This window comes from Mesoplodon densirostris, chromosome 3, assembly GCF_025265405.1.
Source record: "Mesoplodon densirostris isolate mMesDen1 chromosome 3, mMesDen1 primary haplotype, whole genome shotgun sequence".
Classification (NCBI taxonomy): Eukaryota; Metazoa; Chordata; class Mammalia; order Artiodactyla; family Ziphiidae; genus Mesoplodon; species Mesoplodon densirostris.
Window position 1 is genome coordinate 146,211,481 of NC_082663.1, and position 27,351 is coordinate 146,238,831.

The window sequence follows — 27,351 nt, forward strand, 5'->3', positions numbered from 1 at the left end:
CTGTGGCTCGAGGGCTCTAGAGCGCAGGCTCACTAGTTGTGGTGCACGGGCTTAGTTGCTCCGTGGCATGTGGGATCTTCCTGGACCAGGGCTCGAGCCCGTGTCCCCTGCGTTGGCAGGCGGATTCTTAACCACTGCACCACCAGGGAAGTCCTGTGACCACATTGTGAACACATAGTTGCTTCCTAAATCTGTGCTATTTCCAGTTGTGTCTTTTTTTTTTTTTTTTTTTGACTGCACCACGCGGCTTGTGGGATCTTAGTTCCCAGACTAGGGATCGAACCTGGGCCCCAGCAGTGAAAGCGCTGAGTCCTAACCACTGGACCCCCAGGGAATTCCCTCCAGTTATGTTGTTGTAATTGTCTGTGCCGGGAAAATCCACGGACACACACACATACACATACACACACACAGATTCCATCTGTCTATCTTTGCTGCTTTGTGCAGTGGTTTGCATGTCTCATTGGGTATCCGTGTGTGTCTTTGTGCTCTACTGTTATGTGCACACACAGAGGTGTGTGTGTGATTGTTGTGGTATATGTGTGTGAGTTCTGGAGCCATGTTACCTGGGCCGAATCCCATTGCCGATCCTTTCTTTGGCTGTGTGACCACAGGCAAGTTGCTCACCCTCTCTGAGGCTCCGTTCTCTGCTGTAAAATGTGGCTACATACAGAAACCAGCTCTGGTTGCTAGGATTAAATGAGATACAAAATGTAGAGTTTAGAGTCATGCCTGACAGGCAGCAGGTGCCGCTGATATTCGCTACTGTTGTTCTCTGTGGGGTGTGTGTGTGTGTGTGCGTGTGTGTCTGCCTATGTCTGAGGCTGGGATCCACCCAGCCTCCCTGGGCCTGCAGCCTCCCACGCTCTGTGCTCTGCTGTGGGGGGAACGTCCAGGGCACTGAACTGTGTTATCAGGCTCTGGTGGCCTGGGCAGGAGGGTCTGGCAATTCTGCCTGAGTTCTCACATGGGAAATGCTAAATATTTACAGTTGGAGCTCCTGGGCTCAGCATCACCGCTCTAGTCCCAGGCTCTGGGTGGTTACCAAGCCTCCTCCCTCCTGCTCTCCCACCAGCCTCTCCCCTTCTCCAGTTCAGAGGCCCTGCTGGACCCTCAGCTCCTCCTCGGACTTCTTGTGTCTGCTGCAGGCGGGCCTTGCTGAACTCAGGGTCTTGGTCGTGAGAGGTGAGAGCGCAGGAGGGTGGGAGGGCAGGTGGAGGCTCAATCTGTCTGTTGGGAAACCTGGGCCTTGGCTTGGCAGGGGGACTCCCCAGACCTCCTCTTTACTCCAGGCTGAGATCCTGGAAGGCAGTGGATGTTACACACACTCTAGTTCCAATGGGTTTGGTCCATCCCTGTTGTGGAGGGCCTGATGTCTTCGGGCAGGGGGCAGCAATGAGAGGACCCTGCTCTGCCCTTGGTAGCTAGTGCTTGGGGTGTGAGTACAGTAGTGAATATGCCTTTCTCCAGCACAGAACCCTCCATGGTTCCCACATGACTCAGAGTAAAACCCCAAATCCTCCTCAAGGTTCACAAGGCCCTGCACACTTTGCCCCCATCACCTACTTGTCCTCACTTCCTCCTGCTCTCCCCCTCACTCATTCTGTTGCAGCCTTACAAGCTTCCCTGCTATTCCTTGGGCATATCAAGTAAGGTTCCATCTCAGGGCCTTTGCACTTGCTGTTCCCTCTGTCTGAATGCTCTTCCCTTTCTCTCTCTTCCTTCAGGTCTTCACTCAAGTGTCATCTTCTCAGTAAGGTCTGACTCCTCTATTTAAAATGCACCCCCCAGCCCAGGTCTCCCACCCTCTTCCCTGTTTTTCTACTAAGCACTTACCTCTGGCCTACCCACCATCTGTTTTCCCAACCTGCTCCACGAGGACAGGGGTTTTGTCTGTGTTGGTCACAGCTGTGTCCTCATCTCCTGGAACAGCTCCTGACACAGAGCAGGTGCTCAAGGAATGCTTGTAGAGTGTGTGAACAAGGCAATGTGTGTGACAATGAAGGCTGCAGGACATGCGCCTGTGTGGCCACCAGGATGTGTGGGTTTGGATATGGTGGATCTTGGCACAGACAGGGCCACCACGTGGACATGTGAAACATTTTCTTAATGTTGGCATGTGCACGTGTGAGGGATGTGTTTCCCCATCAGACAGCCTACAAGTGTGTGAACCCCAGGAATGAAGACAGTGGAGGCCCATGTGTGGATCCTGCAGGGCCGCAGGTTGGTGGCCACAGTATACACCCTTGAGCGAAGACACCTGTATAAGCTCACCTATGGGAGCCAGGGAACACCTGGCGGGGGTGGGGCATGTGGGCAGACCTGGGGCATGTGGGTGTTGCGGGGTGTGTGTGACACCTGGCACTGTTTTAGGTGCTGCGGACAGAGCAGTGAACAAAACCCAGGCTCAGCCTCTTGGAGCTGATGTTTTGGTGGAGGAATTCAGATCATAAACAATGGCAAACAAACAAGGCAATTGCAGAGTGATAAATGCTAAAATGAAATAGACGGACTGTGCTAGGGCGTGCCCAAGCAGGGGCAACTCTAAATGGGGTAGTCAAAGAGGGCTTCTTTTTTTTAAAATTTATTTTTGGCTGTGTTGGGTCGTCTTTGCTGCACGGGGGCTTTATCTAGTTGCGGTGAGCGGGGGCTACTCTTCGTTGCGGTGCGCGGGCTTGTCATTGCAGTGGCTTCTTTTGTTGCAGAGCACAGGCTCCAAGCGCATGGGCTTCAGTAGCTGTGGCACGCGGGCTCAGTAGTTGTGGCTCATGGGCTCTAGAGCACAGGCTCAGTAGTTGTGGCACACGGGCTTCATTGCTCTGAGGCATGTGGGATCTTCCCGGACCAGAGATCGAACCCGTGTCCGCTGCATTGGCAGGTAGATTCTTAACCACTGTGGCACCAGGGAAGTCCCTCAAAGAGGGCTTCTGAGGAGGAGACAGCTGAGCTGAGACCTAAATAAGGAAAGACAGGGAGCTGTGATAACTTCAGGGAAGAATATTCCAGGCTGCGGAAACAGCAAGTGCAAAGGTTCTGAGGCTGGAGGGTCCCTTGTGTGTTTGAGAAACAGCCAGGCCAGGGTGCCTGAAGCAGAGTGAGCGCGGTGGGTGGGAGGGTGAATGGGAGGAGGGGAGGGCAGGGAGGGGACTGAGCAGAGCATGCAGGGACTTGTGGGCTGCAGGGAGGACTTGGGCTTTTCCTCGGAGTGAGGAGGAAGCCACAGAGGTCCTGAGCAGAGGAGGAGGGACATGACCTGACTTGGATGTTCACGGGTATCCTCTGGCCACTGTGGGAGAAACAGAGCAGAGGTTGAGGATGGAAGCATGGAGACCTGGCAGGCAGCTGCTCTAAGGAAATCCAGATGGTGTCTTGAGCTGGGATCATGGGAGGGAGTGAGAATGGGGGGGAATGTGGAGGAATTCCGGGTCTAAACACAAGAGCTGATAGGCCTGGCTGATGGGTTCCATCTGCCATGAAGAGACATGGATGACTCTGGAGTTTTGGTCTGAGGACATAGGAAATAGGGTATCCGCTACTAGACTGAGTTAGTGAGACTTTCCCCTCATCTCCCCTCACCCCCCCCCCCAACTGTTTTCCCATGGCTTCTGCTCTGGTCTCCTCCAGGTTCCTTTAATACATCAGGCATGGTCCAACCTCAGGGCCTTTGCACTTTGTTCCCCCTGCCAGGGACCTCTTTTCTCCCAGATACCCCCATGGTTTCCTCCTTCACCTCTTTCAGGTATTTGTTCAAAACTGTCACCTCTTCCAGGTATTCCCTCCTCTCAAATTGACCCTGCACATATCCCCATATCTCTGTCTTTTACTGTTTTTTTTTTTTTGTAGTTGTTTCTTTGGCCGCGCCGTGCAGGTTGCGGGATCTTATTTCCCGGACTAGGGATCGAACCCCGGCCCCTTGCAATGGAAGCCGGGAGTCTTAACCACTGGACACCCAGGGAATTCCCCTCTGTCTTTTACTAAAAGTACCTTTTATCTTTAGTACCTAGGGCTGTCTAATACACTCTATTAATTCTAAGTTTATTTGGTCCTTGCTCACCAGGGCAGGGATTTTTGTGTTTTGTTCCCAACTGTATTCCCAGCGCGTAGAACTGAGGCCAGCACACAGTAAGCACTCAGGGAATGCTTGCTGAATGAATGGACGAGACACACTGACCCGCAGGGCGCCTGGAACTCAGTGGGGAGGCCAGAGCTGGATTCTATTGGAGTTATCTCCAGCCTCGGGGCAGGGAAAGGGATGGAGGCGGGCGTGTGTGGACCCTAATCTACGTAGGTGTACACCTGCATCCCGCGTGGGACCAGAGAGGTATGGCCCAGCTTGAGAGTCGGGGGTCGAGCCTGGGTTCCGGGGCCCCCTCCTTCCCGTTCATCCTCTGCCTGCAGGTCCGCCATGTCGACACCCCGGCTGCTCACGATGCAGCTACTGCTCTTGCTGGACGCTTGGTGGGCGCGCGCAGCCGCCCCGCGCTGCACCTACACCTTCGTGCTGCCCCCGCAGAAGTTCACAGGCGCCGTGTGCTGGAGCGGGCCGGCGACTCCGCGCCCAACTCCGGAGGCCGTGAACGCCAGCGACGTGGCGGCGCTGCGCGTGCGAGTGGGCCGCCACGAGGAGCTGCTGCGCGAACTTCAGCGGCTGGCGACAGCCGACGGCGCTGTAGCCGGCGAGGTGCGTGCGCTGCGCAAAGAGAGCCGTGGTCTGAGCGCGCGCCTGGGCCAGCTGCGCGCGCAGCTGCAGCACGAGGCGGGCCCGGGGGCGGGGCTAGGCCTGGGGGCGGAGCCTGCCGCCGCTCTGGCGCTGCTTGGGGAGCGCGTGCTGAACGCCTCGGCCGAGGCGCAGCGTGCCGCCGCCCGCTTCCACCAGCTGGACGTCAAGTTCCGCGAGCTGGCACAGCTGGTCAGCCAGCAGAGTGGCCTCATCTCCCGCCTGGAACGCCTGTGCCCGGGGAGTGCGGGCGGGCAGCAGCAGGTAACTCTGAAACTATCCCCCTCCCCAAATAGCAACCACTTCTTGTGAGCATCTTCAGTAGATGGGCCTCCTGAAACCCCATGCTCTTTTTTTTTTTTTTTTTTTTGGCCGCGCTGCGGGCATGCGGGATCTTCTTTCCCCGACCAGGGGTCGAACCCGTGCCCCCTGCAGTGGAAGCACCGAATCTTAACCACTGGACCGCCAGGGAAGTCCCAACCCCATGAATCTCAGTTCCGAAATACAAAAATCTCCAAAAACTGACCCCTACCTCTTCCCCAGTAACTCATTTGGGTAAAAACGCAACTGGTAGCTACTTAAAGTCTTTACTTCTCTACCTAATATGAATACTCATAGAATCCTATAATCAAGCATATTATTAATATGTGGATAAAGACCAAAGACCTCGTTGGGGGTGTTAGGTAATATAAAGGTAGACCCTGTATTACTGTTTCTAACTCCTGCTATATTATTCTAAATTCTGGACTATGTCTTGCCTTAGGTTTTGAATAAGCAATTGTTGCTTTGTGACAGTACCTAACTTACAGGGTTGTTGGGAGGATTTAGTAAGTTAATACTCAATATTGGATGTACTCATATCATCCCTACTTCACAGAAAAGTCTGGAGACACAGATCGGTTAAGCTGTTAACACCAGAGCAGGAGTTTAAGCCCAGCTCTGTCTCTGATTGACTACTAGAGTTAGGCTTGGGAGGATCAATACACGCCCCTGCTTGATCTTCCCGTCTGGGTGCTAGGAGATTTACGAGCCCAGAGCGTCCTGGGCTAAGGGTTAGTGCGATCACATCTAACTCTCTTGGTTACCCCAGGTCCTGCCACCGCCCCTGGTGCCTGTGGTTCCAGTCAGTCTGGTAGGTAGCACCAATGACACCAGCAGGAGGCTGAACTCAGCCCCAGAATCCCAGAGAGACCAGACCCTGAGACAGCAGGGGCCCTTGGCCTCTCCTGTGCCCTCAGGGCACCCTGCTGTCCCTACCAAGCCAGCAGGTAAGACAAGGGCAGGGCTGTTGGGGGTGTGAGGAGCCAGGAGATTCCCAGTGCAGCATGAATAGAGGGAAATATGAGTCAGGACTTTAATGCCAGATTCCTCTCATGCTGGGGGGCCTGGAGAAAATGATGCTTTTATTCTGATAATGGAACAGGAAGATATGGCTCTTACTTTGATAAAGACCAAAATTCTTACTATGGTGTGAAAATAGGAGAGGTACTTTTACTTTGACAAGAGGGCAGGGGATTCAGGGCTGCTACTTTGGTGAGAATTTGAGGGAATTCAGAGGGCCATGTTCAAGACCTCTGTTCTGATGAGACCACAGAAGGAGAATTTAAGAATCCCAGGCTCGGGCCTCCCTGGTGGCGCAGTAGTTAAGAGTCCGCCTGCCGATGCAGGGGATACGGGTTCGTGCCCCGGTCTGGGAGGATCCCATATGCCGCGGAGCGGCTGGGCCCGTGAGCCATGGCCGCTGGGCCTGCGCATCCGGAGCCTGTGCTCCGCAACGGGAGAGGCCACAACAGTGAGAGGCCCACATACCGCAAAAAAAAAAAAAAAAAAAAAAAAAAAGAATCCCAGGCTCCACATTTGCTCTAGTGAGAGAAGAATGACTTAGAGTCTTATTTAGGTAAGAAAAGGGGTATTGGGGCTCTTATTCTGGAGAGGGGATAGGAGAGGCAGTTCGACTGTTCTGGTTAAGGGGACCAGTGAGGATCAGGACTCTTACTCCAGTAAAGGGTTGACTGGTCCAGGTTGTGCCTGTCCCATATCCTTGTGCCCGTAGGCCCATGGCGGGATTGTGCAGAGGCCCACCAGGCAGGCCATGGACGGAACGGAGTGTATGAGCTACGAGTGGGCCGGCATGTGTTGTCAGCATGGTGTGAGCAACAGCTGGAGGGTGGAGGCTGGACTGTGATCCAGAGGCGGCAAGACGGCTCCGTCAACTTCTTCACTACCTGGCAGCACTACAAGGTGGGCACAGGTGGGTGGGGCAAGGCTGGGCAGGGGAAGGGGACCTGCTTCTGACTCCCTGACTTTCCTGCCCTGCCAGGTGGGCTTTGGGCAGCCTGATGGGGAATACTGGCTGGGCCTTGAACCTGTGCATCAGCTGACCAGCCATGGGGACCATGAGCTACTGGTGCTCCTCGAGGACTGGGGAGGCCGCGGGGCACGTGCCCACTATGATGGTTTTTCCCTGGAGCCTGAGAGTGACCACTACCGCCTACGGCTTGGCCATTACCATGGAGATGCTGGAGACTCTCTATCCTGGCACAATGACAAGCCTTTCAGCACCGTGGATAGGGACCGAGACTCCTATTCTGGTAAAGAGCTCTTATTCTGGTGGTGGTGCGGGGGAGGGAGTAGGAGACTGTTAGTGAGGAAATGAAAGGGGGTGGGGTAAGACTTCCCTCTGGTAAGGATCAGGATAAACGAGAGAGTGGAGGACAGGACTCTTATTCTGGTGAGGGGGTGCGGAGTCCAGATTCATTCTCTGATGAGGCAGTAAGAGTCAGGACTCCTGCCTTTGTGAAAGGTCGGGGGGGGGGGGAAATAGGGGGAGCTATAAGAGCTAGGACTCTTATTCTAGAAAGGAAGTAGAGAAGGTTGTTTTCCCTGATAAAGGAATGAAAGGTAAAGGTCCTAGTTTGCAGAAAGGGTGGAGAAAATGTGACTTGTAGTTTGGTAAGGGGATAAGGAAGGAATTAAGGCTATTACTCTGAAGAAAGTATGGGGACAGAGGATGGCTGGCAAAAGCCTTGTACTAGTGAGGTGCTGGTAGAGGCTTTTATTCTGGTGAGAAGACATGGATTCTCTCTTCCCTCAGGTAACTGCGCCCTGTACCAGCGGGGAGGCTGGTGGTACCATGCCTGTGCTCACTCCAACCTCAATGGTGTGTGGCATCGTGGTGGCCACTACCGTAGCCGTTACCAGGACGGCGTTTACTGGGCCGAGTTTCGTGGTGGGGCTTACTCTCTCAAGAAGGCTGCCATGCTGATCAGGCCCCTGAGGCTGTGACCATCTGTTCATCTGTCCCCCAGGTCACAGAGGATGTGTGTCAGCAGGAGCCCAAGTTGTCCTGGCCACACCTCCTTTGTGACCCAGTGTGGGCTGTGTCCCACAGACCTCTTCTCGTTGTGGATCTGCTCCCCAGGACCCTGAAAACAGCACCCAGGAATCCCCCTGCCAACATCTTGGACCCAGAAGGCTCCCCAAGGGCATTTAGATCTCCATTTGAGCTCATATTTTATAACAACACAAAATAGCCACAGACCGTGTCTGGTTTGCATCTGCATCTGGCAGGGGTCACTCCCCGTGCCCGCCCTCCTCCTCCTCCTTCAGGTCCTCCAGAATGAGGTTGTCCAGGTCTTCCAGGAGGCCCCCCTGGCTCAGGCAGGTGGCCACAGTGGAGCCACTGCTGATGTGGAGGTTGCTGGGGTGCAGGACTTTGGGCAGGTGGTTCTGCTTCCGACTCTTGGGGTGTGCGCAGGACGTCCCAGGCACGTGGGGCTCTGGGGAGGGAGAGGTTCTGAGGTCCTGGGGCTTGAGGCCACGGGGAGCTCTGGGGAGGGGAGGGGCTCAGGCCACAGGCTCTGGGGCCAGAGCTACAGGAAATTCAGAGGTGAAAGTCACAGGTGTTGAAGCCACAGGAGACCCAGGGACATGGGCATCACCTGAGACTACAGAGGACAGAACAGGAGCCAAGAACACAGAGACCACAGGGGCAGAGTCCACAGGACACTGGGGTGTGGGCCACCGGAGTGAAACCACAGAACTTTATGCGAGGAAACATGGAAGGTGGATGACGCCATGGGAGGTGTTAGGAGGGGCAGGGGTCCTGAGTGACCTGGAGGTGAGGAGGCTGGAGGACCGTGGAAGATGTGGAAGGAGGGGCCATTGCAGTGGGAGATGAAAAGGCCTCCAGGACTGAGGCCTTAGGAGGTATGTGGAAGAAGCAGGCAGAGAGCTTGGTTCTTAAAAGCCTCAGAGGTGTATGTCCCAGGAGTCAGTCAAGGCCAAGTACACTGCCCGGAATGGGGGGGTAGGCCATGGGGACGCGCCAGGCCCTCACCTCGCCGATTGTAGCAGTCCTCAGCCGAGCAGGAGTGGGTGTGGGTGCTGCGGCGATCTGTGTCCCGGTCCCAGCGTGGAGGGAGGATCCGTGTCGGATACACGGGGAAGCCGCACCCGTAGCAGGGGGACCGGGATCCCATCTGTGCCCAGCCCCTGGGGGCGGGCAGGGCCGTGAGGGTCCAAGGGCCAGCTGGGCCAGGGTGGGGCCAGGGCAGGGAGGGGCAGGGCTGGGGTGGGGCAGGGCCGAGGATGGGAGGTGGGGGTGGGGTCAGCGCCCTCACTGGAAGTTGTGCCCTCACCGGAAGTTGTGTCGACATCTTGGGCAGTGGAACTCAGCCACGCCCCACATCTTTTCACCGGGCACCGGCTCGTAGCGCTTCCGGCATTTCCTGCATCTGGACACCTGGGGGTGCAGAGAGCAGGGCAGGCTTGCCGTCAGAGGTGAGCAGTGATAGCCTGATGTTAGCCAGAGCGAGAAGATTTACACTATGGAAATTGGCAAACACTGTAAATCTGGGGGTGCCTCCGCCCCACGAGAGACCGTTATTAGGCATTTACCAGCAGCATACCACTGGTCAGGGGGTTCAGAAGCCAGATTTTGGGTTGTGGTTTGGGGGTCAGGTTTGATTTCTGTGGTAGCTGTCAAACTGTGTAGTCAGAGGTCAGGCTCCGGGATAAGAGTTGAGCTTCTCAAGTTGAATGTCAAGTTGAAAAGTCCAGCTCAGTGGGTTGGGGTTAGGGTCTGAGATTGGGGTTGATCTCAGAGGTTGCAGGTCCGGGGTTGGGCTCTCAGAGGCTGATGTTCTTGGGTCAGAGGTTTGGACACTGAGAGTGGGGCTTTGGAGTGGAGCCGGGACAGAACCAAGGTCAGAGGTTGGGTTATCACCTCCTTCCGCTGGGGCACGCGGCGCCACCAGACATGGTCACAGGAGGAGCAGGCGAACTGCCGGTCCACGGCAGGGATGAGGTCTTCCTGGGCACGCTGGAACATGCGTAGGTTGGCTTCTGTTAGTGGCAGGAGCGAGGTCGCCACTGCCTGCAGAACGGAGAGGGTGGTCAGACCTCTTCTCCCCTTCCTGTCCCTACAATATCCCTCCTCCTTACCTATGAACACCCCCATGGATGTCCTCCCTGCTTACCTCCCTGTCCCACATCCTGGACTCACCTGGATGTCCCGGTCCTGCTTCATGTCCTCTGGGGGGTCCTGGGTGGAAACACCAGGGGTAGAAACTGGAGATGTGGTTCACGCCTCTCTTCTGGGGGCGGGGCTTCTGCACGGGGAGGCGGGGTTCTGGCCCCATATAAGAGTAGAGTGTCCCTAACTCAGGAGGAGTTGATTGAGCAGCATACACTTCCTGAGGGCAGGATGTGTGACCTCAGTTGTCCTTATAGTAACCCTGGGAGGTGGGCACACCTGTCATCCCCATTGCTCAGACGGGGAAACTGAGGCCCAGAGCCGGGAGGGGGCTTGCCTGAGATTACCCTGAGTGAGCATGGTGGAACAGGCTGGACTCCATGCTCCCTTCCTGCCAATGAATGCCACACACTTGCTGGCATTGTGACAGGTCACCTCTTTGAGGCCATGCTGCTTTAGGTTAAGTGCTTGAGCTCTGGATTCAGATAGATGCACGTTGAAACCCTGGCTTCATCACTTCCAGCTGTGGGGGTGTGGCCAAGCTAATGAGGGACATCTAAGAGCCTAGGTTCTGACTCTTGGTGGCCTGGGTTCAAATCCCAGCTGCCACCTGCATTCAGCATGAACCTGGTGAGTGACTTCATCACCCTGTGCCTCAATTTTCTCATCTGTAAAATGAATGTGATAAGTAATAGGACCTGTCTCACAGGACCTGTGGCAATGAAATAAGTCAACAGGTAAAATTCCTGGAGTCCTGCCACAGGGGAAGTGCTCAATCAATAATACTCTTTGCTATTTTTATCATACTCATTATATGTATAACTGTAAATATATAAATGTTAAGGGTATAATCCGTACTTTATTATACTCTTTAACAACTCTGTGCTGGGTCTTTCAGGCAGGCCAACTGGTACACCAGCCACCAAAGCCATCTAAGGGGCAAAGTGGCCATGCAAAGCCTTTCATTCATTCATTCATTCACTCACATGGACTCCCCTGCCCCTCTCTCCTCTCTGATCTCCTGCTCATCCCAGCCTGTCTGTATGTTCCTTTTGTCATGCCACCCCTCTTCCAGGAAGACCCTCTCCAACCCCTCCCCTTCCCAGAGATAACTCCTCCTTAGTCTTGAAGAACTTGGTACCACCTCCTCCAGGAAGCTTTCCCTGATCTCTTTGGCTCCTCTATAATGAAAATCCTGATTCGTTTCACTGCTTAGTTTCTTGTCTCTCTCTTCCATTTAATACAGTCAGCATGTAATGAGCATCTACTGTTTGCAGGCTCCCTGGCCAGATACATGACTGAGAGGTGCATAAGTGAATGAGGCTAGACCATGAGTTGTGGACTGACAAGGCACAGAGGGGGCTCGCCATGGATGAGCCTGACCCTTCTGTTCTCCCTCCCCTTACCACATCCTTTGAGGGGAGGGCGCAGTTTACCTGGGCATCCAGGTCATTACTCAGTTCCTGTCCATCTTTCTGCTTTACCCCTGGTGGGGAGAGTAAGTGTAAGTGAAAGGCCTTTGAAAGATCTTGTGGGAGTTTCAGGGCCCGAACCCTATACAGACCACCCCCCAAAGAGATGATCTCATCGCCTCTTCCTACCCTCAGCAGAGACCACACCCCCTCCCCGCTCCCCAGCGGAACCCCCTGCAGGCAGGACCCCCGCCTGCTCACCGTACACGATGGAGCGCCCCACTCCGGTATGGTCGCTGCCAAATTTCCTCATCAGAGTCCCCGCCTTCTTGGAGGATACCTTCCCATGAAACTTCTCCCGGAGGCGCCGGACGCTCTTCTCCAGCTGGGGTGGGCAGACAGGGGCTCAGATGGAAGAAGGAGAGGCGCGATTGCCCCTCCCCCATCCCTAGGCATCCTTTTTCACGGCCAGAACTTGACCCTTGGTTTTAGCCTCCGCACCCCACCCCCCCAATCCCTCTACTGCATTTCCTGGAAAAAGCCAAAGTCCCCACAGGGCACTGGGGGAGGGAGAGGACTAAGGCGAACGTCCCAGGCTAAGGGAGGAGGCCGGCCAGGTAACCCCTGGCCTCTGACCCTTGACCCAGCAGCCCCCGCTTTTCCTCGAGGAGGCCGCATTTCGCTCTGGGGCATGTGGCGGTCACTCTCCTTTCTGAGGGGGACGAGTGCCAGCCTGGGGGAAGGTCTAGGTTTCGGATGGAGTCCCCAGGAACTGCGAAGCCCCCTCCGCGCCCCCGGCTCCTCCCCAGCATCTCTCGCGGGCCCCCGGCCCAGTTGTAGCCTTCTCCTACCTCCACACCTTCCTGAGACATGGTGGCGGCGCAGGTCCCCGCGAGGGTCCGCACTGGGCGCTCAGCGCCCCCCTACCTGGGCGCGCCCGTCTGTCCAGATGCCTCTCAGGGGAGGGGGCGGGGCCTCCAGGCCGGTTCCGCCCTTCCTTTCCAGCCCTCCGTTTCGCTTTCGATTGGAAAGGCGCGGGGACGGGGCGCGCTGGCTCCGCCCTGGCTCCACCTCTGCTCTTGCGCCCCAAACCCAGGCTAGCGCGCAGACTTCGGGCGGGGGAGGCGGCGCGGCCTCTGCAGTCGGTCACATGTCCCCACGCTGCGCGGGGTCCGCGTCTTCACGTCCCCCGTGGGGGGCGGGGCCGCATCTGAAGGCCGCGGTGTGTCTCCCGGCCCCCGCTAGCTCGCGCTCCCCCAGTCCATCGCTCTGTCCCCTCCCCTCCCGTCCCCTCCCCTCCCCCAGGAATCAGGCGCTAATTAGGACCTGAACCCCTTTCTCGCTTTGAGCCTCTTACCTCGCCACGTCCCCTCTCTGAACCTCAGTTTACTCCTCTGTAAGATGGGGATGATGATAGTGGCTACATCCTGGTGTGTGTGTGTGTGTGTGTGCCCGCGCGCGTGCGTGTGCCAGGATTCGAGTCCCCGGGTGGAGCACTTAGTAGCTCCTGGCATGCTGTAGACATTCAATTAGTCCCTGGGCCACCTACCATGTGCAAAATATGAAGGGCAGGCAGTTGGCGGGAAGGAGGAGGTGCTTGCTAAAAATACTGATTCCTGGTCCCTAGACATCCTGCAGAATCGGGCTGTCTAGGGGTTCTAGGGGATTTGCACTGTAAAACGTAAGGTTGAGAACCCCGGGGGGCCAGGACAATTTTAACCCAGCAAGGGGGGGAGGGGCTCTGTCCCAGCCTTGCCGCCTCAGAAATGTCTTCTTGGAGGAGTCCTGGAAGTGTGAAGTCTCAGCAGGTGAAGAATGGAGTGGGGGAAGGAAGCAGCTAGCTGTGCAAAACCCCCAGAATCAAGAGAGTCTAGTGCTTTAGGCCAGGGCTTCTCAATCTCAGCAATATTGGCATTTTGGGCTGGATGGTTCTTTGTGGTGGGGGCCTGCCGTGTGCATCGTAGGACGTTTAGCAGCATCCCTGGCCTCAACCCACTAGATGCCAGTGGCACCCCTGCCCCAGTCGTGACAACTGAAAATGTCTCCAGATGTTGCCAGATGTCCTCTGGGGGTGGCAAAATTGCATTAGGATAAATGACTCCTAAAACTGTTTTTCAACATGCACCTCTATCAGTAAAAATGTTGAAGCTCAACCCCCAGAGGGATATTTGTTTATAAATTATAAACAAATACAGTTATACTAAGAGATTCTGTAGATCACTTTATAATAATGTATTTATTACATAATGATATTCCTTAGCAAACTTTAAAAAAAGATTAAAAAAATGTTCTAATGTTTTCTACTTGAACCCCAAAGTTTTGTTTGTGGGGTCTATGCACCCCTCCCTGGGGTGCATGTAAACAGTTCATGGTTCTTTGTTCTGAGTGGTAGGATTTCAGGCAGGGAATGGGGGGGGGTATAGGCAGCACAGAGGACCTGGGATTTTATCCTGAGGGAAGTGGGGAGACATGGAGGGGCTCTCCCAGTATAGTTGCCAATTACTACTTACCCAGTGGAGGGGGAGGTCACAGCTACGTCCCACCCCTTGGTCAGGGGGGGCACAGAGCAGGCAGAAACAGGTGGGAGTCTGATCCAGCCCCCACACAACTCAGGTCTGCTAGATTCTCATCCTAATTGCCACCACAGTGAGAGCTTACTCTGTGCCAGGCACTGTTCCACTGTGGACACAGCATCAAAGAAAACAAAGATCCCTGCCCACATAAAGCTAGCATTCTAGTGGGGGAGACAGACAAGAAACAAATATGTAATGGGATAGGAGAGAATACATGCCAGGATGAAAAATGAACTGGGGCAGGGAGATGGGTAAAGGGAGTTTAGGGAAGCCTGCAGGAAGTAACATCTGAGTGGAGACCTGAAGAATGTAGGAGAAGAGAGTTCCACGTAGAGGTGGGAGCCTGGGACTCTTGTTACCAGGTGTTGTAGTTCTCTATTGCTGCATAACAAATTATCCCCAAATGTAATGGCTTAAAACAATAAACACTTATCAGTTCATATAGTTTTTGTGGGTCAGGAATCCAGCAATGGCTTTACTGAGCTTTCTGGCTCAGGGTTTCCATAAGGTCGTAGTCAAGATGTTGACTGGGGCTACAGCCATCTGAAAGTTTGACTGGGGCTGGAGGATCTTGCTTCTGTGGTGGCTCACTCACATGACTGGCAGGTGGGTGCTGATTGTTTTAGGGATGCCTCAATTCCTCCCTACTTGGGCTGCTTGAGCTTGATACTCCCAACCTGGCAGCTGGCCTCAACAGAGCAAGCAACCCAAGAGAAGGAAAGCCAGGTGGAAATTGTATATTTTCAAGACCTCACCTTGAAAGTCACGCAGCATCACTTCTGCCGCCACATCCTGTGCGTTAAAATTGAGTCACTAGATCCAGACCATGTTTAGGGAGAGGGGAATAAAGACCCTGCCCTCTCTCCCCTCCTCCCCTCCCATCTCCTGCTGGAGCCTCTCACTGGCTGCACCAGCAGGCAAGGAAGGTAAGGGAGCCAGTCATGCAGTTAGCCTGTCAGGGCACAGAGCAGGGGGAGAAGGGTGAGAGTCAATTCAGAAGGACAAATAAAGATACAACCTGAGTATTCAATTTTGGCATTTGTAGATGATCAGAAAAACAGATTCCCAGAGAACACATGGGGGCGCTACCTACCCACCAACAGTTCTGTTTGAGCTTTGTGGCCATCTTGGTCTGTCTGGCCAGATGTAGCTTGGTTGTAGTGAGTGGTGTGAACATTTCTGCATTTTATCCTTTGTCTTAATAAAAAGGTGTGGAAAGGGAGAAAATGGATGTGCTGATAACAGTGATAAGAAGTGTAGCGTCTGACACTTTAGTATAATTGAGTCAAAGATGGAGCCCATTTGATCCATCCATTCATTACTTTGACAGACATGCATCAGGTGCCTCCTATCCGTTAGGCGTGGTGTCTGGCACCATTTCTGCCCTTCCGGAGTCATGGTCTTAATGGGAAAGAGAAACATGAAGCGGATGATATCACAAGTAGTTATTTAATTATATTTATGATATGTACCAAAAAAGAGAAATTGAGAGATCCATGAGAAAGGACAACACATGGGACCCTGTAGGGTGGTCAGAGAGGGCTTCATGGAGGAGGTGCCTCTTGAACTGAATTTTTTTTTTTGACCGCTCCACGTGGCTTGCAGGATCTTTGTTCCCTGACCAGGGATTGAACTGTGGGTCACGGCAGGAAAGCTCTGAGTCCTAACCACTGGACCTCCAGAGAAGTCCCAATGCACTGAAATCTTAACACTTTCTGAAACAGTGTCAAGTGTTTTGAACTATGTATCTCATTTGATCCTCATAGCAATCCTGTAAGGGGGGTAATATTATTACAAAAGGGAAGACATGTTCAAGAACCTGCTCAAGGGGGGCCCTCCAAAGGATGAATAGGAACTAACTAGGTGAAGAGGTGCAGGGCAGAAAGAGCAGCAAGTGCAAAGGCCCTGAGGTGGGAAGGGGCAGGGTCTATTGCAGAAATCTATAGGCCACCATGGCTCGGGCTTAGCGAGCAGGGGGGAGAGTGGAGGGAGGGGAAGCTCATGCCCAAAGCAGCAAATCTTGATCTTTAGTTGAACCTTTTGAGGCATATGCTGGGTGACCAGAGGTTTATTTGTGGAGGAAATGGACCCAATTGGAGCATGTGTGTACTTTTTGCAACCTAGTCAATTTCCCCCTCAGTTTAATTAATTAATTAATTAATTAATTAATTAGACCATGCTGCGTGGCATGCAGGATCTTAGTTCCCTGACTAGGAATAGAACCCGTGCCACCTACAGTGGAAGCGAGGAGTCTTAACCACTGGACCGCCAGGGAAGTCCCCCCTCAGCTTAACCAAATGAAGAAATTTGGGGATGCCCAGAATTGGAGATGTTGGGAAATGGGAAATCTCCAAACCGTTGGTTGGAAAGGGCATCCCTTGGTAGAACCTTTGGAGAGGGCAACTCGGCAACACCTACTAAAGCATTGTGTGCTATTTTTTTAAAATAACAAAATAGGGCCTCCCTGGTGGCGCAAGTGGTTGAGAGTCCGCCTGCCGATGCAGGGGATACGGGTTCGTGCCCCGGTCTGGGAGGATCCCATGTGCCGCGGAGCGGCTGGGCCCGTGAGCCATGGCCGCTGAGCCTGCGCGTCCGGAGCCTGCGCGTCCGGAGCCTGTGCTCCGCAACGGGGGAGGCCACAACAGTGAGAGGCCCGCATACCGCAAAAAAAAATAAATAAATAAAAAAATAAAATAAAATAACAAAATATTTTTATTAATTAGCTATCAGACATGCCTCTCCAAACGTTTTCCCCACATTTTATGGCTATGTACTCGTCTTTTTTATACATTTATTTATTTATATTTTTTATTTTTGGCTGCGTTGGGTCTTTGTTGCTGCGCGTGGGATTTCTTTAGTTGTGGTGAGCGGGGGCTACTCTTCGTTGCGGTGCACAGGCTTCTCATTGCGGTGGCTTCTCTTGTTGAGGAACATGGGCTCTAGGCACGCGGGCTTCAGTAGTTGTGGCACGTGGGCTCTAGAGCGCAGGTTCAGTAGTTGTGGCACACGGGCTTAGTTGCTCTGCGGCATGTGGGATCTTCCCAGACCAGGGCTTGAACCCGTGTCCCCTGCATTGGCAGGCGGATTCTTAACCACTGCGCCACCAGGGAAGTCCTATGGCTGTGTACTCTTTAATTGACTCTTCATATGACAATGATTTGTAACATTTTCTATAGAGAGAATACAAAAATAATCTTTTCTCTAGCATGGTTGATCAGTCTTTGTTTTTTATTATCAATAACAGAAAAAATTTTTTCATCCTCGTAGTTCATTATTCCTGTGTGTGTGCACGCGCCCATGAAATTTCAGAAGATTGTGTGCTATTTTAATTGTCTCTTTCAACTTCCGTATTCTGATGCTTTGACAGCTGGGGCCTCGCTGACCCTCCCTGGGCACACACACAAACCATTTGTGTGCATTTCTGCATGTGGATCTCCACAACACCTTTACTTTCCACATGGCATATTTCTCTAACAATCAAATTTTTGGTTTTTTTTTTTTTTTGCAACAAGCATCCATAACTTGTAATGAGAACCAAGAAAATACACAATAAGACAAATCCAATTACATTTTAAAATAACACGTACGAAACCCTGGATATCTATCTTTGACGATGACACCTAAGAGATGAGAAGTAATTTGGGATTTCATAATCTGTGCAGTCCTTAGTAAATGGAATGTCCTTTACAGCACAGAAATCTATTGTTCAAGTTTTGCGAAGTCACATTCAAACACGTTTCCAAGAATGCATTATGTGCAAAAGTTGGGTAGCTTCTTTGGGGCTCTGCTCAAATGAATTTGGTGAGTGGAGAAATCGCAGTAGCTAAAAGAGCCTAAGTGTACCCAGGGGCCAGATGGGTGCCAGGCTCTCTTTAGGCTATCAAGTCATCCCTCAGCCTTCTGGCTAGGTGCCAGTGTCCCTTTTTCAGATGAAGAATCTGAATTTCAGAGCAATTAAGCAAATCATGCAGGCACCTGGCTTATAGGTGGCACAGTCAGGACTTGAACTCAGGCCAGCTGACCACAAATGCTCCTTCCAGCTGGAATTGACGATGAGAAGTATAGAGGTCAAGAGGGCACATGTTGGAACCAGACAGTCTGGGTTTGAGTCCATTCCTAGCTCTTTGAGCAATTTCTTTGCCTTTCTGGGCCTCAGTTTCCCCATCTCTGAAATGGGAATAGAGTTATTGTGAAGGTTCCATAAGTTAATATAGATAAACCATTTAGAACTGGGCTGTCTGAAAGGGTAGCCACTGGTCACATGTGGCATTTGAGCTCTTGAAACGTGGCAGGTCCTAATCAGATGTGCCATCAGCGTCAAATGCACGCTGGGTTTTGAAGATTTATGTGAAAGAACACATCACTGACTTTTTGTACTGATTTCATGTTGAAATGGTGTTTTGCATATATTGGGCTAAATAAAATTATTATAATTAATTTCACTGGTTTTGTTTTGCCTTTTTAATGTGACGACTAGAAAATTTAAAATTATGTATGTGGCTTGCATTATATTCTTATGGGATTTAGAGGATGCAAAACATAGTAACCCTCCAAGGAGCATGTAGCTATTTTTATGACCACACCACCTTGGTTATGTTGCTTTTCCTAAGGCATTAACTGAGGGAAAACAGCTCTCTGCTCCAGCCCTGGGCCTGGTGGCCCCGCGTCTGCTCCTGGCAGCAGAAATACCCACAGTTAATTATTGATCCCACGTTCCAGAAAGTTCACAGGGAAAGTATCGGGAAAGTTCATGAGGTACCCTTAGCTCTGGGAGCTGGGATGGCCAGGTGACTTCATCTCTTTATATTTCACATTTTGAAATTCAAATTTGTGGGTAGCCCCGCCTAAAAAAACAGGACACTCTGCCTTTTTTTTTTCTGATTGCAAAAATTAAGTGTGCTTGTTCTTAAAAAAAAAAAGTTAAACATTAAGAAATATTTGTTTTAGAAAGAGAAAGTCTTTATATACATAGGAAAATAAAACCTTAAGTTATAGTTTTGCCTGTGGCCATAGAGGTGACCATAAACTGCAGGAAAGAGGACATAGGGTGTGCAGGCAAACCATGGACAGTTCTGGTTCCTTGCTGGGGAGGGGGGATTTGGATGGGGCATCACATTTTCTTTCCCATATGCCTGCCTTTTGGGGAATCTTTTTGCTAGGTCTTCATGTATGATTAAAAACAACAACAACAACAAAAATAATAAAGGAAGGGATGGTAACTCTTCATTGCCCTGCTCCTAGGATAAGCCTCATTAAATTTGATGTATTGGATTGGCCAAAAAGTTTCTTCAGGTTTTTCCATAACATCTTACAGGAAAACCCGAATGAACTTTTTGGCTAACCCAATATATTCTTCCAGATCTTTTTCCTTTGAGCTACTTATTTTTCTATCTGACTTCATAATGGTGATATTTGAAGAAAAACAGTAACTTAAAAACATCCAGATTTCTAAACAGAGTTCAGAATCAAAAGAGAAACTTTGTTGCCAGGTACTCAAGGAAGATATGCGTCCTTTGGGTGCCTTCCTTTTCTCATTTAGGAAACAGGAAGAAAACAGTCCTCATCTCCTAGAGTTGCTGGGAAAAGAAAGGCATTCATGTGTGTGAAGTGCTTGGATCAGAGCCTGCACGTAATAGGTACTCAATAAATGTTTGTTTCGACTCTTGTTACAAGATGCAGGTTCAGACTGATACCCACCAGTGGTCTTGGCCTTCCCCAATCAATAGAAATTGACTAGAGGCCAGACAAAAATTTCAGGCAAGGCTTTATTGGGGCCCCTGCTGCAGCAGCGGGGGGAGCAAGAACAAGCAAGAGGTCCGCTTGCTTGCTCGCTCCCTGAAAGGGGGAAGCTTGTTCTTATATGCAGTGAGGGTGAGGGTGTGTCCAGGGGTCGAGCTGGAGGGGTGGCTTAGGTGTTTTGCCCACCCCTCTGGTGGTGTTATGTGCAGGGGGCATGCTCAGTACCGTGCTTTTGCTCCCAATGTCCTGTTTTTGGTCCAGGCTCTTCAGAAGTGGCAGTTGAGTCTTTTTAGTCTTTTCTATCTTTTTGTCCATAATTTTCCCCAACTGCGCACGCACACAGTTATTTTTCATCCCATATAGTTTCTTTGTATTTTGTTGCTCGAGCTTTGTCCAGATTCAAGCACTGCAGCAAAGGGTCCCAGGTCCCAGCCCATCTCAAGACCAGAGTCCCAAGATACCTCTCTGCCCATGGCTGACCCCACTTAAGCCCTTTGTTGGCTCATCTGTAAAATGGGATCATAGCACTCATGCCTATTGTAGGATTAAGTGAGAGAATGAGACACAGAATATACCTACTCTGCTTTCAAGGATGCCTCAGGGGCACCAGTAAAAAATAGGCAATCATAGCGCTCCCTATAGATGTTCAGGTTGGGGGAGGAGGGAGCATGTGGGCAGTATTCCAGAAGGAGGTGGTATGTGTGGCACGAGAAGCTATTGGCCCCGAGGTTGGGTGGGGAAGGGAGGAAGAGCTGAACTAGGAGTTCTCAAACTCTCCAGAGCGTCAGGGCCTCACTGGGAATTTATTAAAAGGCAACTTTCCAGTGTCCACCCCAGACCTATTAGAGGTGCCCAGGCAGTGAGAAGACACTGGTTCTTGTCTATTCAATAAATGCTGAGCGCCTGGCATTGCTCTGGGAGCAAGGAAAACAGACACAAATTCCTTTCCTGCAAGGAGCTGACATTGTAATGGCGGAGAGAGTCATGTGAAAGTTTATTGTTAGTGGCTGCAAGACAATGGAGACAGTGACGGGTATGTGGAGAGTAAGAAGGAAATTATGATTATTACTCTTTTTTCGGCCATGCCGCATGGCTTATGGGATTCTAGTTCCCTGACCAGGGATTGAACCCAGGCCCTCAGCAGTGAAAGTGCAGAGTCCCAACCACTGGACCACTTGTTATTATTCTTAAGACATGTCTCATTTTTGTCTCCTACCATATCTAGAGAAGCAAGATGCATGACAACATGACCAAACACTCAAGATCTGGAGTGAGACAGTCCTGGGATCAAATCCTCCCTTCTTCACCTACTCATTATGGGCCATTGGGTGACCGATATAACTTGACCATGCTTGAGCAGGACAGTGAAATCGGGTCTCTGATGAGAGTAAGGAGTGAGATAGGTTCATTGAGAGGTCTTAAACAACCCAGAGATGTTGGACAGGACCCAGGTGGTGGCAAACTCTTTTCCAAATGCAGCCACTGTATTAGCTACCTAGTGCTGCGTAACAAGTTGTCCCCACATTTAATGGCTGAAACAACAAACCTCTATTATCTTGAGGTTTCCTTGGGTCAGGAATCTGGGCATCACTTAACAAAGTGCCTTTGCGTCAAGGTTTCTCACAAGGTGGCAATCATGATGTTTGCTGGGACTGTCATAATCTCAAAGTTTGATTTGGTTGAATTTAGGTCTACCATTTTATTATTATTATTATTATTGTTTTGGCTGTGCTGAGCAGCATATAGGATCTTAGTGCCCCAACCAGACATCGAACCCAGGCGCTGGCATTGAAGGTGCTGGGTCCTAGCCACTGGACCGCCAGGGAATTCCCTACCATTTTATTGTTTATTTCTGTTGGTCTCCTTTGTTTCTTTATTCTTCTCAATTTTTTTTCTCTCCTGCCTTCTTTTGGATTACAGGCATACCTCGGAGATATTACTGGTTTGGTTCAGGATCACTGCAATAAAGCAAATATCACAATAAAGCGAGTCACATGAATTTTTTCGTTTCCCAGTGCATATAAAAGCTATGCTTAGGACTTCCCTGGTGGTGCAGTGGTTAAGAATCTGCCTGCCAATGCAGGGGACACAGATTCGAGCCCTGGTCTGGGAAGATCCCACGTGCCACGGAGCAACTTAAGACTGTGTGCCACAACTACTGAGCCTGCGCTCTAGAGCCCACAAGCCACAACTACTGAACCCATGCACCACAACTACTGAAGCCTGTGCTCTGCAACAAAGAAGCCACCACAATGAGAAGCCCACACACCACAACGAAGAGTAGCCCCCGCCCACCACACCTAGAGAAAACCCACACACAGCAAGGAAGACCCAACACAGCCAAAAATAAATTTTTAAAAAAAACTTCTAAAAAAAAATACGGGGACTTCCCTGGTGGCGCAGTGGTTGGGAGTCAACCTGAGAATGCAAGGGGCGTGGGTTCGATCCCTGGTCGGGAAGATCCCACATGCTGCGGAGCAACTGGGCCTGTGCGCCACAGAACTGAGCGTGTGCTCTGGAGCCCGCGTGCCAGAGCTGCTGAAGCCCGCGGGCCACAGCTACTGAGGCCCGGGCGCCTAGAGCCCATGCTCCGCAACAAGGGAGGCCACCGCAGTGAGAGGCCCGCGCACCGTGAAAACGAGTGGTCCCTGCTCACCGCAAGTAGAGAGAGCCTGCACCTGCACACAGCAACGAAGACCCAACACAGCCAAAAATAAATAAATAAAAAATAAACTAAATTTATTTAAAAAATACTAAACAAACAGAAAAAATTACAGTAGTAATATCAAAGATCACTGATCACAGATCACCATGATAAATATAATAATAACGGAAAAAAATTTCTTTCTTTCTTTATTTATTTTTGGCTGTGTTGGGTCTTCATTTCTGTGCGAGGGCTTTCTCTAGTTGCAGCGAGCGGGGGCCACTCTTCATCACGGTGCGCGGGCCTCTCACTGTCGCGGCCTCTCTTGTGGCGGAGCACAGGCTCCAGACGCACAGGCTCAGTAGTTGTGGCGCACGGGCCTCGTTGCTCCGCGGCATGTGGGATCTTCCCAGACCAGGGCTCGAACCCGTGTCCCCTGCATTGGCAGGCAGATTCTCAACCACTGCGCCACCAGGGAAGCCCCAACAACGAAAAACTTTGAAATATTATGAGAATTACCGAAATGTGACACAGAGACATGAAGTGAGCAAATGCTGTTGAAAAAATGGTGGCAATAGAATTGTTCAACACAGGGTTGCCACAAAACTTCAGTTGGTAAAAAACGCAAAATCTGCAAAACGCGATAAAATGAAGTGCCATAAACAAGGTATGCCTGTATTTGAATATTTTTTAGTATTCCATTTAAATTTAGCTCTTGAGTTTTTCACAATCTCTCTCTCCTTTTTAGAGATGGCTCTATGGATTACAATATACATACTTACCTTTCCACAGTCTACTTAGAATTAATATTTTAGCACTTCAAGTGGAGTGCAGAACCACTGTTTAGTTTCCTTTTTCCTCCCCTCTCTGTGTTGGAATTGTCACATGTATTACCTCTATATACACTGGAAAACGTCATCAATGTTTTAATTTTTGCTTTCAACCATCAAACATTTTAAAGAGAAGGAAAATAGTGTATTACCAGAGATTGATCATTTCTGTTGGTCTTTGTTCCTGAAGTTCCAACTTTCCTTCTGGTATTATTTCCCTTCTATTTGAAGAACTTCCATTAACCTTTTTTTTAAAAGAGAGGATTTCCTAGCAACAAATTTCCTTAGTTATCCTTCATTTGAGAATGTCTTTACTTCACCTTCATTTCTTCATTTTCATGGGAAATAGAATTTGGGGTTGACAATTCTTTCAGCACTTGAAAAATATTATTTCCCTGCCTTCCATCCTGTATGGTTTTTTTTTTTTTTTTTGCGGTACGCAGGCCTCTCACTGTTGTGGCCTCTCCCGCTGTGGAGCACAGGCTCCGGACGCGCAGGCTCAGCGGCCATGGCTCACGGGCCCAGTCGCTCCGCGGCATGTGGGATCTTCCCGGACCGGGGCACGAACCCATGTCCCCTGCATCGGCAGGCGGACTCTCAACCACTGCGCCACTGGGGAAGGGGAAGCCCCATCCTGTATGTTTTTTGATGAGAAATCCATCGTCATTCAAATCATTGTTTCTCTGTACGCAATGGATTGTCCCTCTCTGGCTGCTTTCAAGAGTTTTTCTTTGTTTTTAGTTTTCAGCAGTTTGATTATGATGTGTCCAGGCATGGATTTCTTTGAGTTTGTTGTGCTTGGGATTTGCTGAGCTTCTTGAATCTGTGGGCTTGTGTCTTTTGCTATTTGGGGGAGTGTTCAGCTATTATTTCTTCAAATATTTTTTTTCTGCATTTTACTTCTTTCTCCTCTCTTTCTGGGACTCTCCTGACAGGAATGTTAGACCTTTTAATATTGTCCCACAGCTCTGTCATTGAGACTGGATAATGTGTATTGCTCTATTTTCAAGTTCATTGACTCTTTTCTCTACCATCTCCATTCTGCTATGTAGCCCATCCAGTGAATTATTAATATTGGTTATTGTATTTTTCAGTTCCGAAATTTCCATGTGGTTCTTTAAAAAAATACTTATTTCTCTATTGAGACTTTGTTTCCATTAGTTCAAGAGTGTTTGCTCCTACTTCCTGGGCATAGTTATAATTGCTGCTTTAAAGTATTTGTCTGATACTTCCAACATCTGCATTATTTTAGTGTTGGCATATGATGATTTTCTTTTCCTTTGTGAGTAGTTGGAAATTTCCTACTTTTTCACATGTTGAATAATTTTGGATTGTATCCTGGACATTTTGGACATTATATACAACATATCGTACTATTATATTATGATACTCTAGGTCTTATTTAAAACCCTGCAGAGAATGTTGATATTTATGTTTTGTCAGGCAGTCAGCTCAGTTAGGTTCAGGTTGTAGGTTGCAACCCACTTTCTCCAGGCAGTGGTTCCAACATCATTTCAGTTTTCAAAGCTGTTGCAGTGCTATTTGGATCCGTTCTGCGTACGTACCACCACTCTCTCTGACTCATAGGTCCTCCTTCCTTCCCTGCTCATCAAACCAGTAAGAAAGGGTTTTTTAAAGAGCCCTTTCTGTCTACATACAGTGTGCAGTTCTGGGTTTTGGGCTGCCTTTAAGTCTAGGCTGGAAAATACCAGAGGAAAAATAATAAGGAGGGGCAGGACACCAGGTAGCTTCAGAGAAAGGAATTATTATATTTATATATGCACTCAGATGTGTAAGTGTAACCTTTTAGTGCCCTGCTTCTTATCTCCTTGGCCTACCTGGATTTCAGCTGCATTTGTTGTGGACAACTGCAGAGTGCATAGAACTCCTACCTCAAGAATGCATGTGTTTTTCTATTTTCTCCTTCAAGGTCTTTGTGGCCCCCAGCATGTGCAGCTGTTAATGCCCTCTGGAGCAACTGTCAACCCTCAGCCAGACATGATCTGGTGGGTAAATAATACCAACAAACTGAATCCAACAGTACATTAAATAGATTGTACACCATGACCAAGTGTGATTTATCCCAGGATATATTCAGGCATTGGAAAACTCAAATGGATATTTGTATGCCAGTGTTCATAGCAGTATTATTTACAATAACCAAAAGTTCAAAACAACCCAAGCATCTATCAACAGATGAATGGATAAACAATGTGGGGGACTTCTGTAGTGGTGCAGTGGTTAAGAATCTGCCTGCCAATGCAGGGGCCGCGGGTTTGAGCCCTGGGCCGGGAAGATACCACGTGCTGCGGAGCCACTAAGCCCGTGCGCCACAACTACTGAGCTTGCGCTCTAGAGCCCGTGAGCCACAACTACTGAAGCCCGCGTGCCTAGAGCCCGTGCTCCGCAACAAGAGAAGCCACCGCAATGAGAAGCCCGCACACCACAACGAAGAGTAGCCCCCGCTCGCCGCAACTAGAGAAAGCCCACGCGCAGCAACAAAGACCCAACTCAGCCAAAAATAAAAAAATTAATTAAAAATAATCCACCTCCAAAATGTGGTATCTCCCACACACAGTGGGATATTATTCAGCCATAAAAGAAACAAAGAACTGTCACATGCTATTAACTTTGAGGAATCTTGAAAACATTATGCTAACTGAAAGAAGCCAGACATCAAAAGTCACATATTGCATGAATCCTTTTTTATGATGTATCCAGAACAGGCAAATCCATGGAGACAGAAAGCAGGTTCGTGGTTACCAGGGGATGGGAGGTAGGAGAAAGTTGGGAATGATTACATAATGGGTGCAGGGTGTTTTTCTGGGGTGATGAAAAAGTTTCGAAACTAGAGAGAGGTGGAGACTCCACATAGTGTAAAGATACCAAGTGCCACTGAATTGTATACTTTGAAGTGGCTAATGGTGTGTTCTGTGAATTTCACCTCCATAAAAAATAAAAACTTCAAAAAAAATTAAAAAATAAAAAAAATAAAAACTTCAATCTATGGTGGAGTGGAAATATAAACTGCCCAAAGTCTTAGAATCTAATTTAGTAATGTAGAGGAAAGTTTAAATGTATTTACTAGCAGCCAACTGCCAGAGCTCCCAATGGTCAGACTGGAGAGATTTGCTCATGAAAATCAAGTAGTATTGGATTATAACCCGAAGTATAAAATAAGTATTCATGAATCCATACTGACATAAATAAATTATTGAATAAATTAATAAGTGGGGGGAGAAGAGACAAATTTCTCATGGTGAATTCCAAATAATCAATGTAGATGCTCTGCCCTGGAGGAAGGGGAGTATAACTCCCCGCCCCTTTTGTGTGGACTGTGCACAGAGACTTCCTTTCAAAGAGTACATTATGGAAAAGGGAGCAGGGATAATAATTTTGCAGTTAAGAAACCTAATAAACTGTACTTCAGCAGGTTGATCAAGGCAACATCAATAGTCATAAACCACGTTGATCATATATACCCTTGATAGGATATGATTAAAACAGCATTTTAGGGGAATTCCTTGCTGGTCCACTGGTTAGGACTCTGCACTTCCACTGCAGGGGGCCCGGGGTTTGATCCCTGGTCGGGGAACTAAGATCCCGCAAGCCACGCGGCACAGCCAAAAAATAAAATAAAATAAATGGCATTTTGCTTCTGTGATATACCTCCCTCAGCCTGTAACCCGATAAGCCTAATCCTGAGAAAACATCAGGTAGATCCCAATAAAGTGTCATCCTACAGTATTCATGACCAGTCCTCCTCAGAACTGTCAAGGACATCAAAAACAAGGAGAAGTCTGAGAAATTGCCACAGTTAAGTCAAGCCTAAGGAGACATGACATCTAAGTATAATATGATGTCCTGGATGAGATCTTGGAACAGAAAAAGGATATTAGGTGAAAACTAAGGAAATCTAAACTGTGGACTTCATGTAATAATAATGTATCCAAATTGATT

At 49.9% G+C, this 27,351-nt stretch overlaps 2 protein-coding genes across 3 annotated transcripts; one reads left to right on the forward strand and one right to left on the reverse strand.

The window, feature by feature from the left end:
* Window positions 1-1,114: 1,114 nt before the first annotated feature.
* ANGPTL6 (angiopoietin like 6) lies at window positions 1,115-8,233 on the forward strand. Its single transcript, XM_060092287.1, has 6 exons — window positions 1,115-1,185; window positions 4,399-4,981; window positions 5,808-5,985; window positions 6,771-6,958; window positions 7,038-7,308; window positions 7,812-8,233. The coding sequence occupies exons 2-6, from the start codon at window positions 4,406-4,408 to the stop codon at window positions 8,000-8,002; spliced, it is 1,404 nt and encodes a 467-aa protein (XP_059948270.1). The 5' UTR covers window positions 1,115-1,185; window positions 4,399-4,405; the 3' UTR covers window positions 8,003-8,233.
* SHFL (shiftless antiviral inhibitor of ribosomal frameshifting) lies at window positions 2,635-12,764 on the reverse strand. 2 transcript variants are annotated; one of them, XM_060092289.1, is made up of 9 exons: window positions 12,457-12,764; window positions 11,867-11,990; window positions 11,630-11,679; window positions 10,224-10,262; window positions 9,945-10,094; window positions 9,358-9,461; window positions 9,057-9,211; window positions 8,259-8,496; window positions 2,635-2,954 (listed from the first exon to the last, which is right to left on the reverse strand). In XM_060092289.1, exons 1-8 carry the CDS (start codon window positions 12,475-12,477, stop codon window positions 8,291-8,293), a joined length of 849 nt encoding a protein of 282 aa, XP_059948272.1. In that variant the 5' UTR covers window positions 12,478-12,764; the 3' UTR covers window positions 2,635-2,954; window positions 8,259-8,290. The 2 variants fall into 2 exon arrangements, with proteins under 2 accessions (XP_059948272.1, XP_059948271.1); XM_060092288.1 differs by lacking the exon at window positions 2,635-2,954 and having other exon boundaries at window positions 8,214-8,496.
* Window positions 12,765-27,351: the final 14,587 nt, after the last annotated feature.

What these genes read in the sequence shown, in the direction of transcription:
- ANGPTL6 (XM_060092287.1), top strand. Translation starts at nt 4,406, where the DNA reads ATGTCGACACCCCGGCTGCTCACGATGCAGCTACTGCTCTTGCTGGAC. An exon ending in GTGCGGGCGGGCAGCAGCAG is followed by an intron (nt 4,982 to 5,807) that starts GTAACTCTGAAA and finishes TGGTTACCCCAG; the next exon opens with GTCCTGCCACCGCCCCTGGT. An exon ending in CTACCTGGCAGCACTACAAG is followed by an intron (nt 6,959 to 7,037) that starts GTGGGCACAGGT and finishes CTGCCCTGCCAG; the next exon opens with GTGGGCTTTGGGCAGCCTGA.
- SHFL (XM_060092289.1), bottom strand. Translation starts at nt 12,477, where the DNA reads ATGTCTCAGGAAGGTGTGGAG. An exon ending in TGTCTCAGGAAGGTGTGGAG is followed by an intron (nt 11,991 to 12,456) that starts GTAGGAGAAGGC and finishes TGCCCACCCCAG; the next exon opens with CTGGAGAAGAGCGTCCGGCG. An exon ending in GGACTGCTACAATCGGCGAG is followed by an intron (nt 8,497 to 9,056) that starts GTGAGGGCCTGG and finishes CTCCCTCCCCAG; the next exon opens with AGCCCCACGTGCCTGGGACG.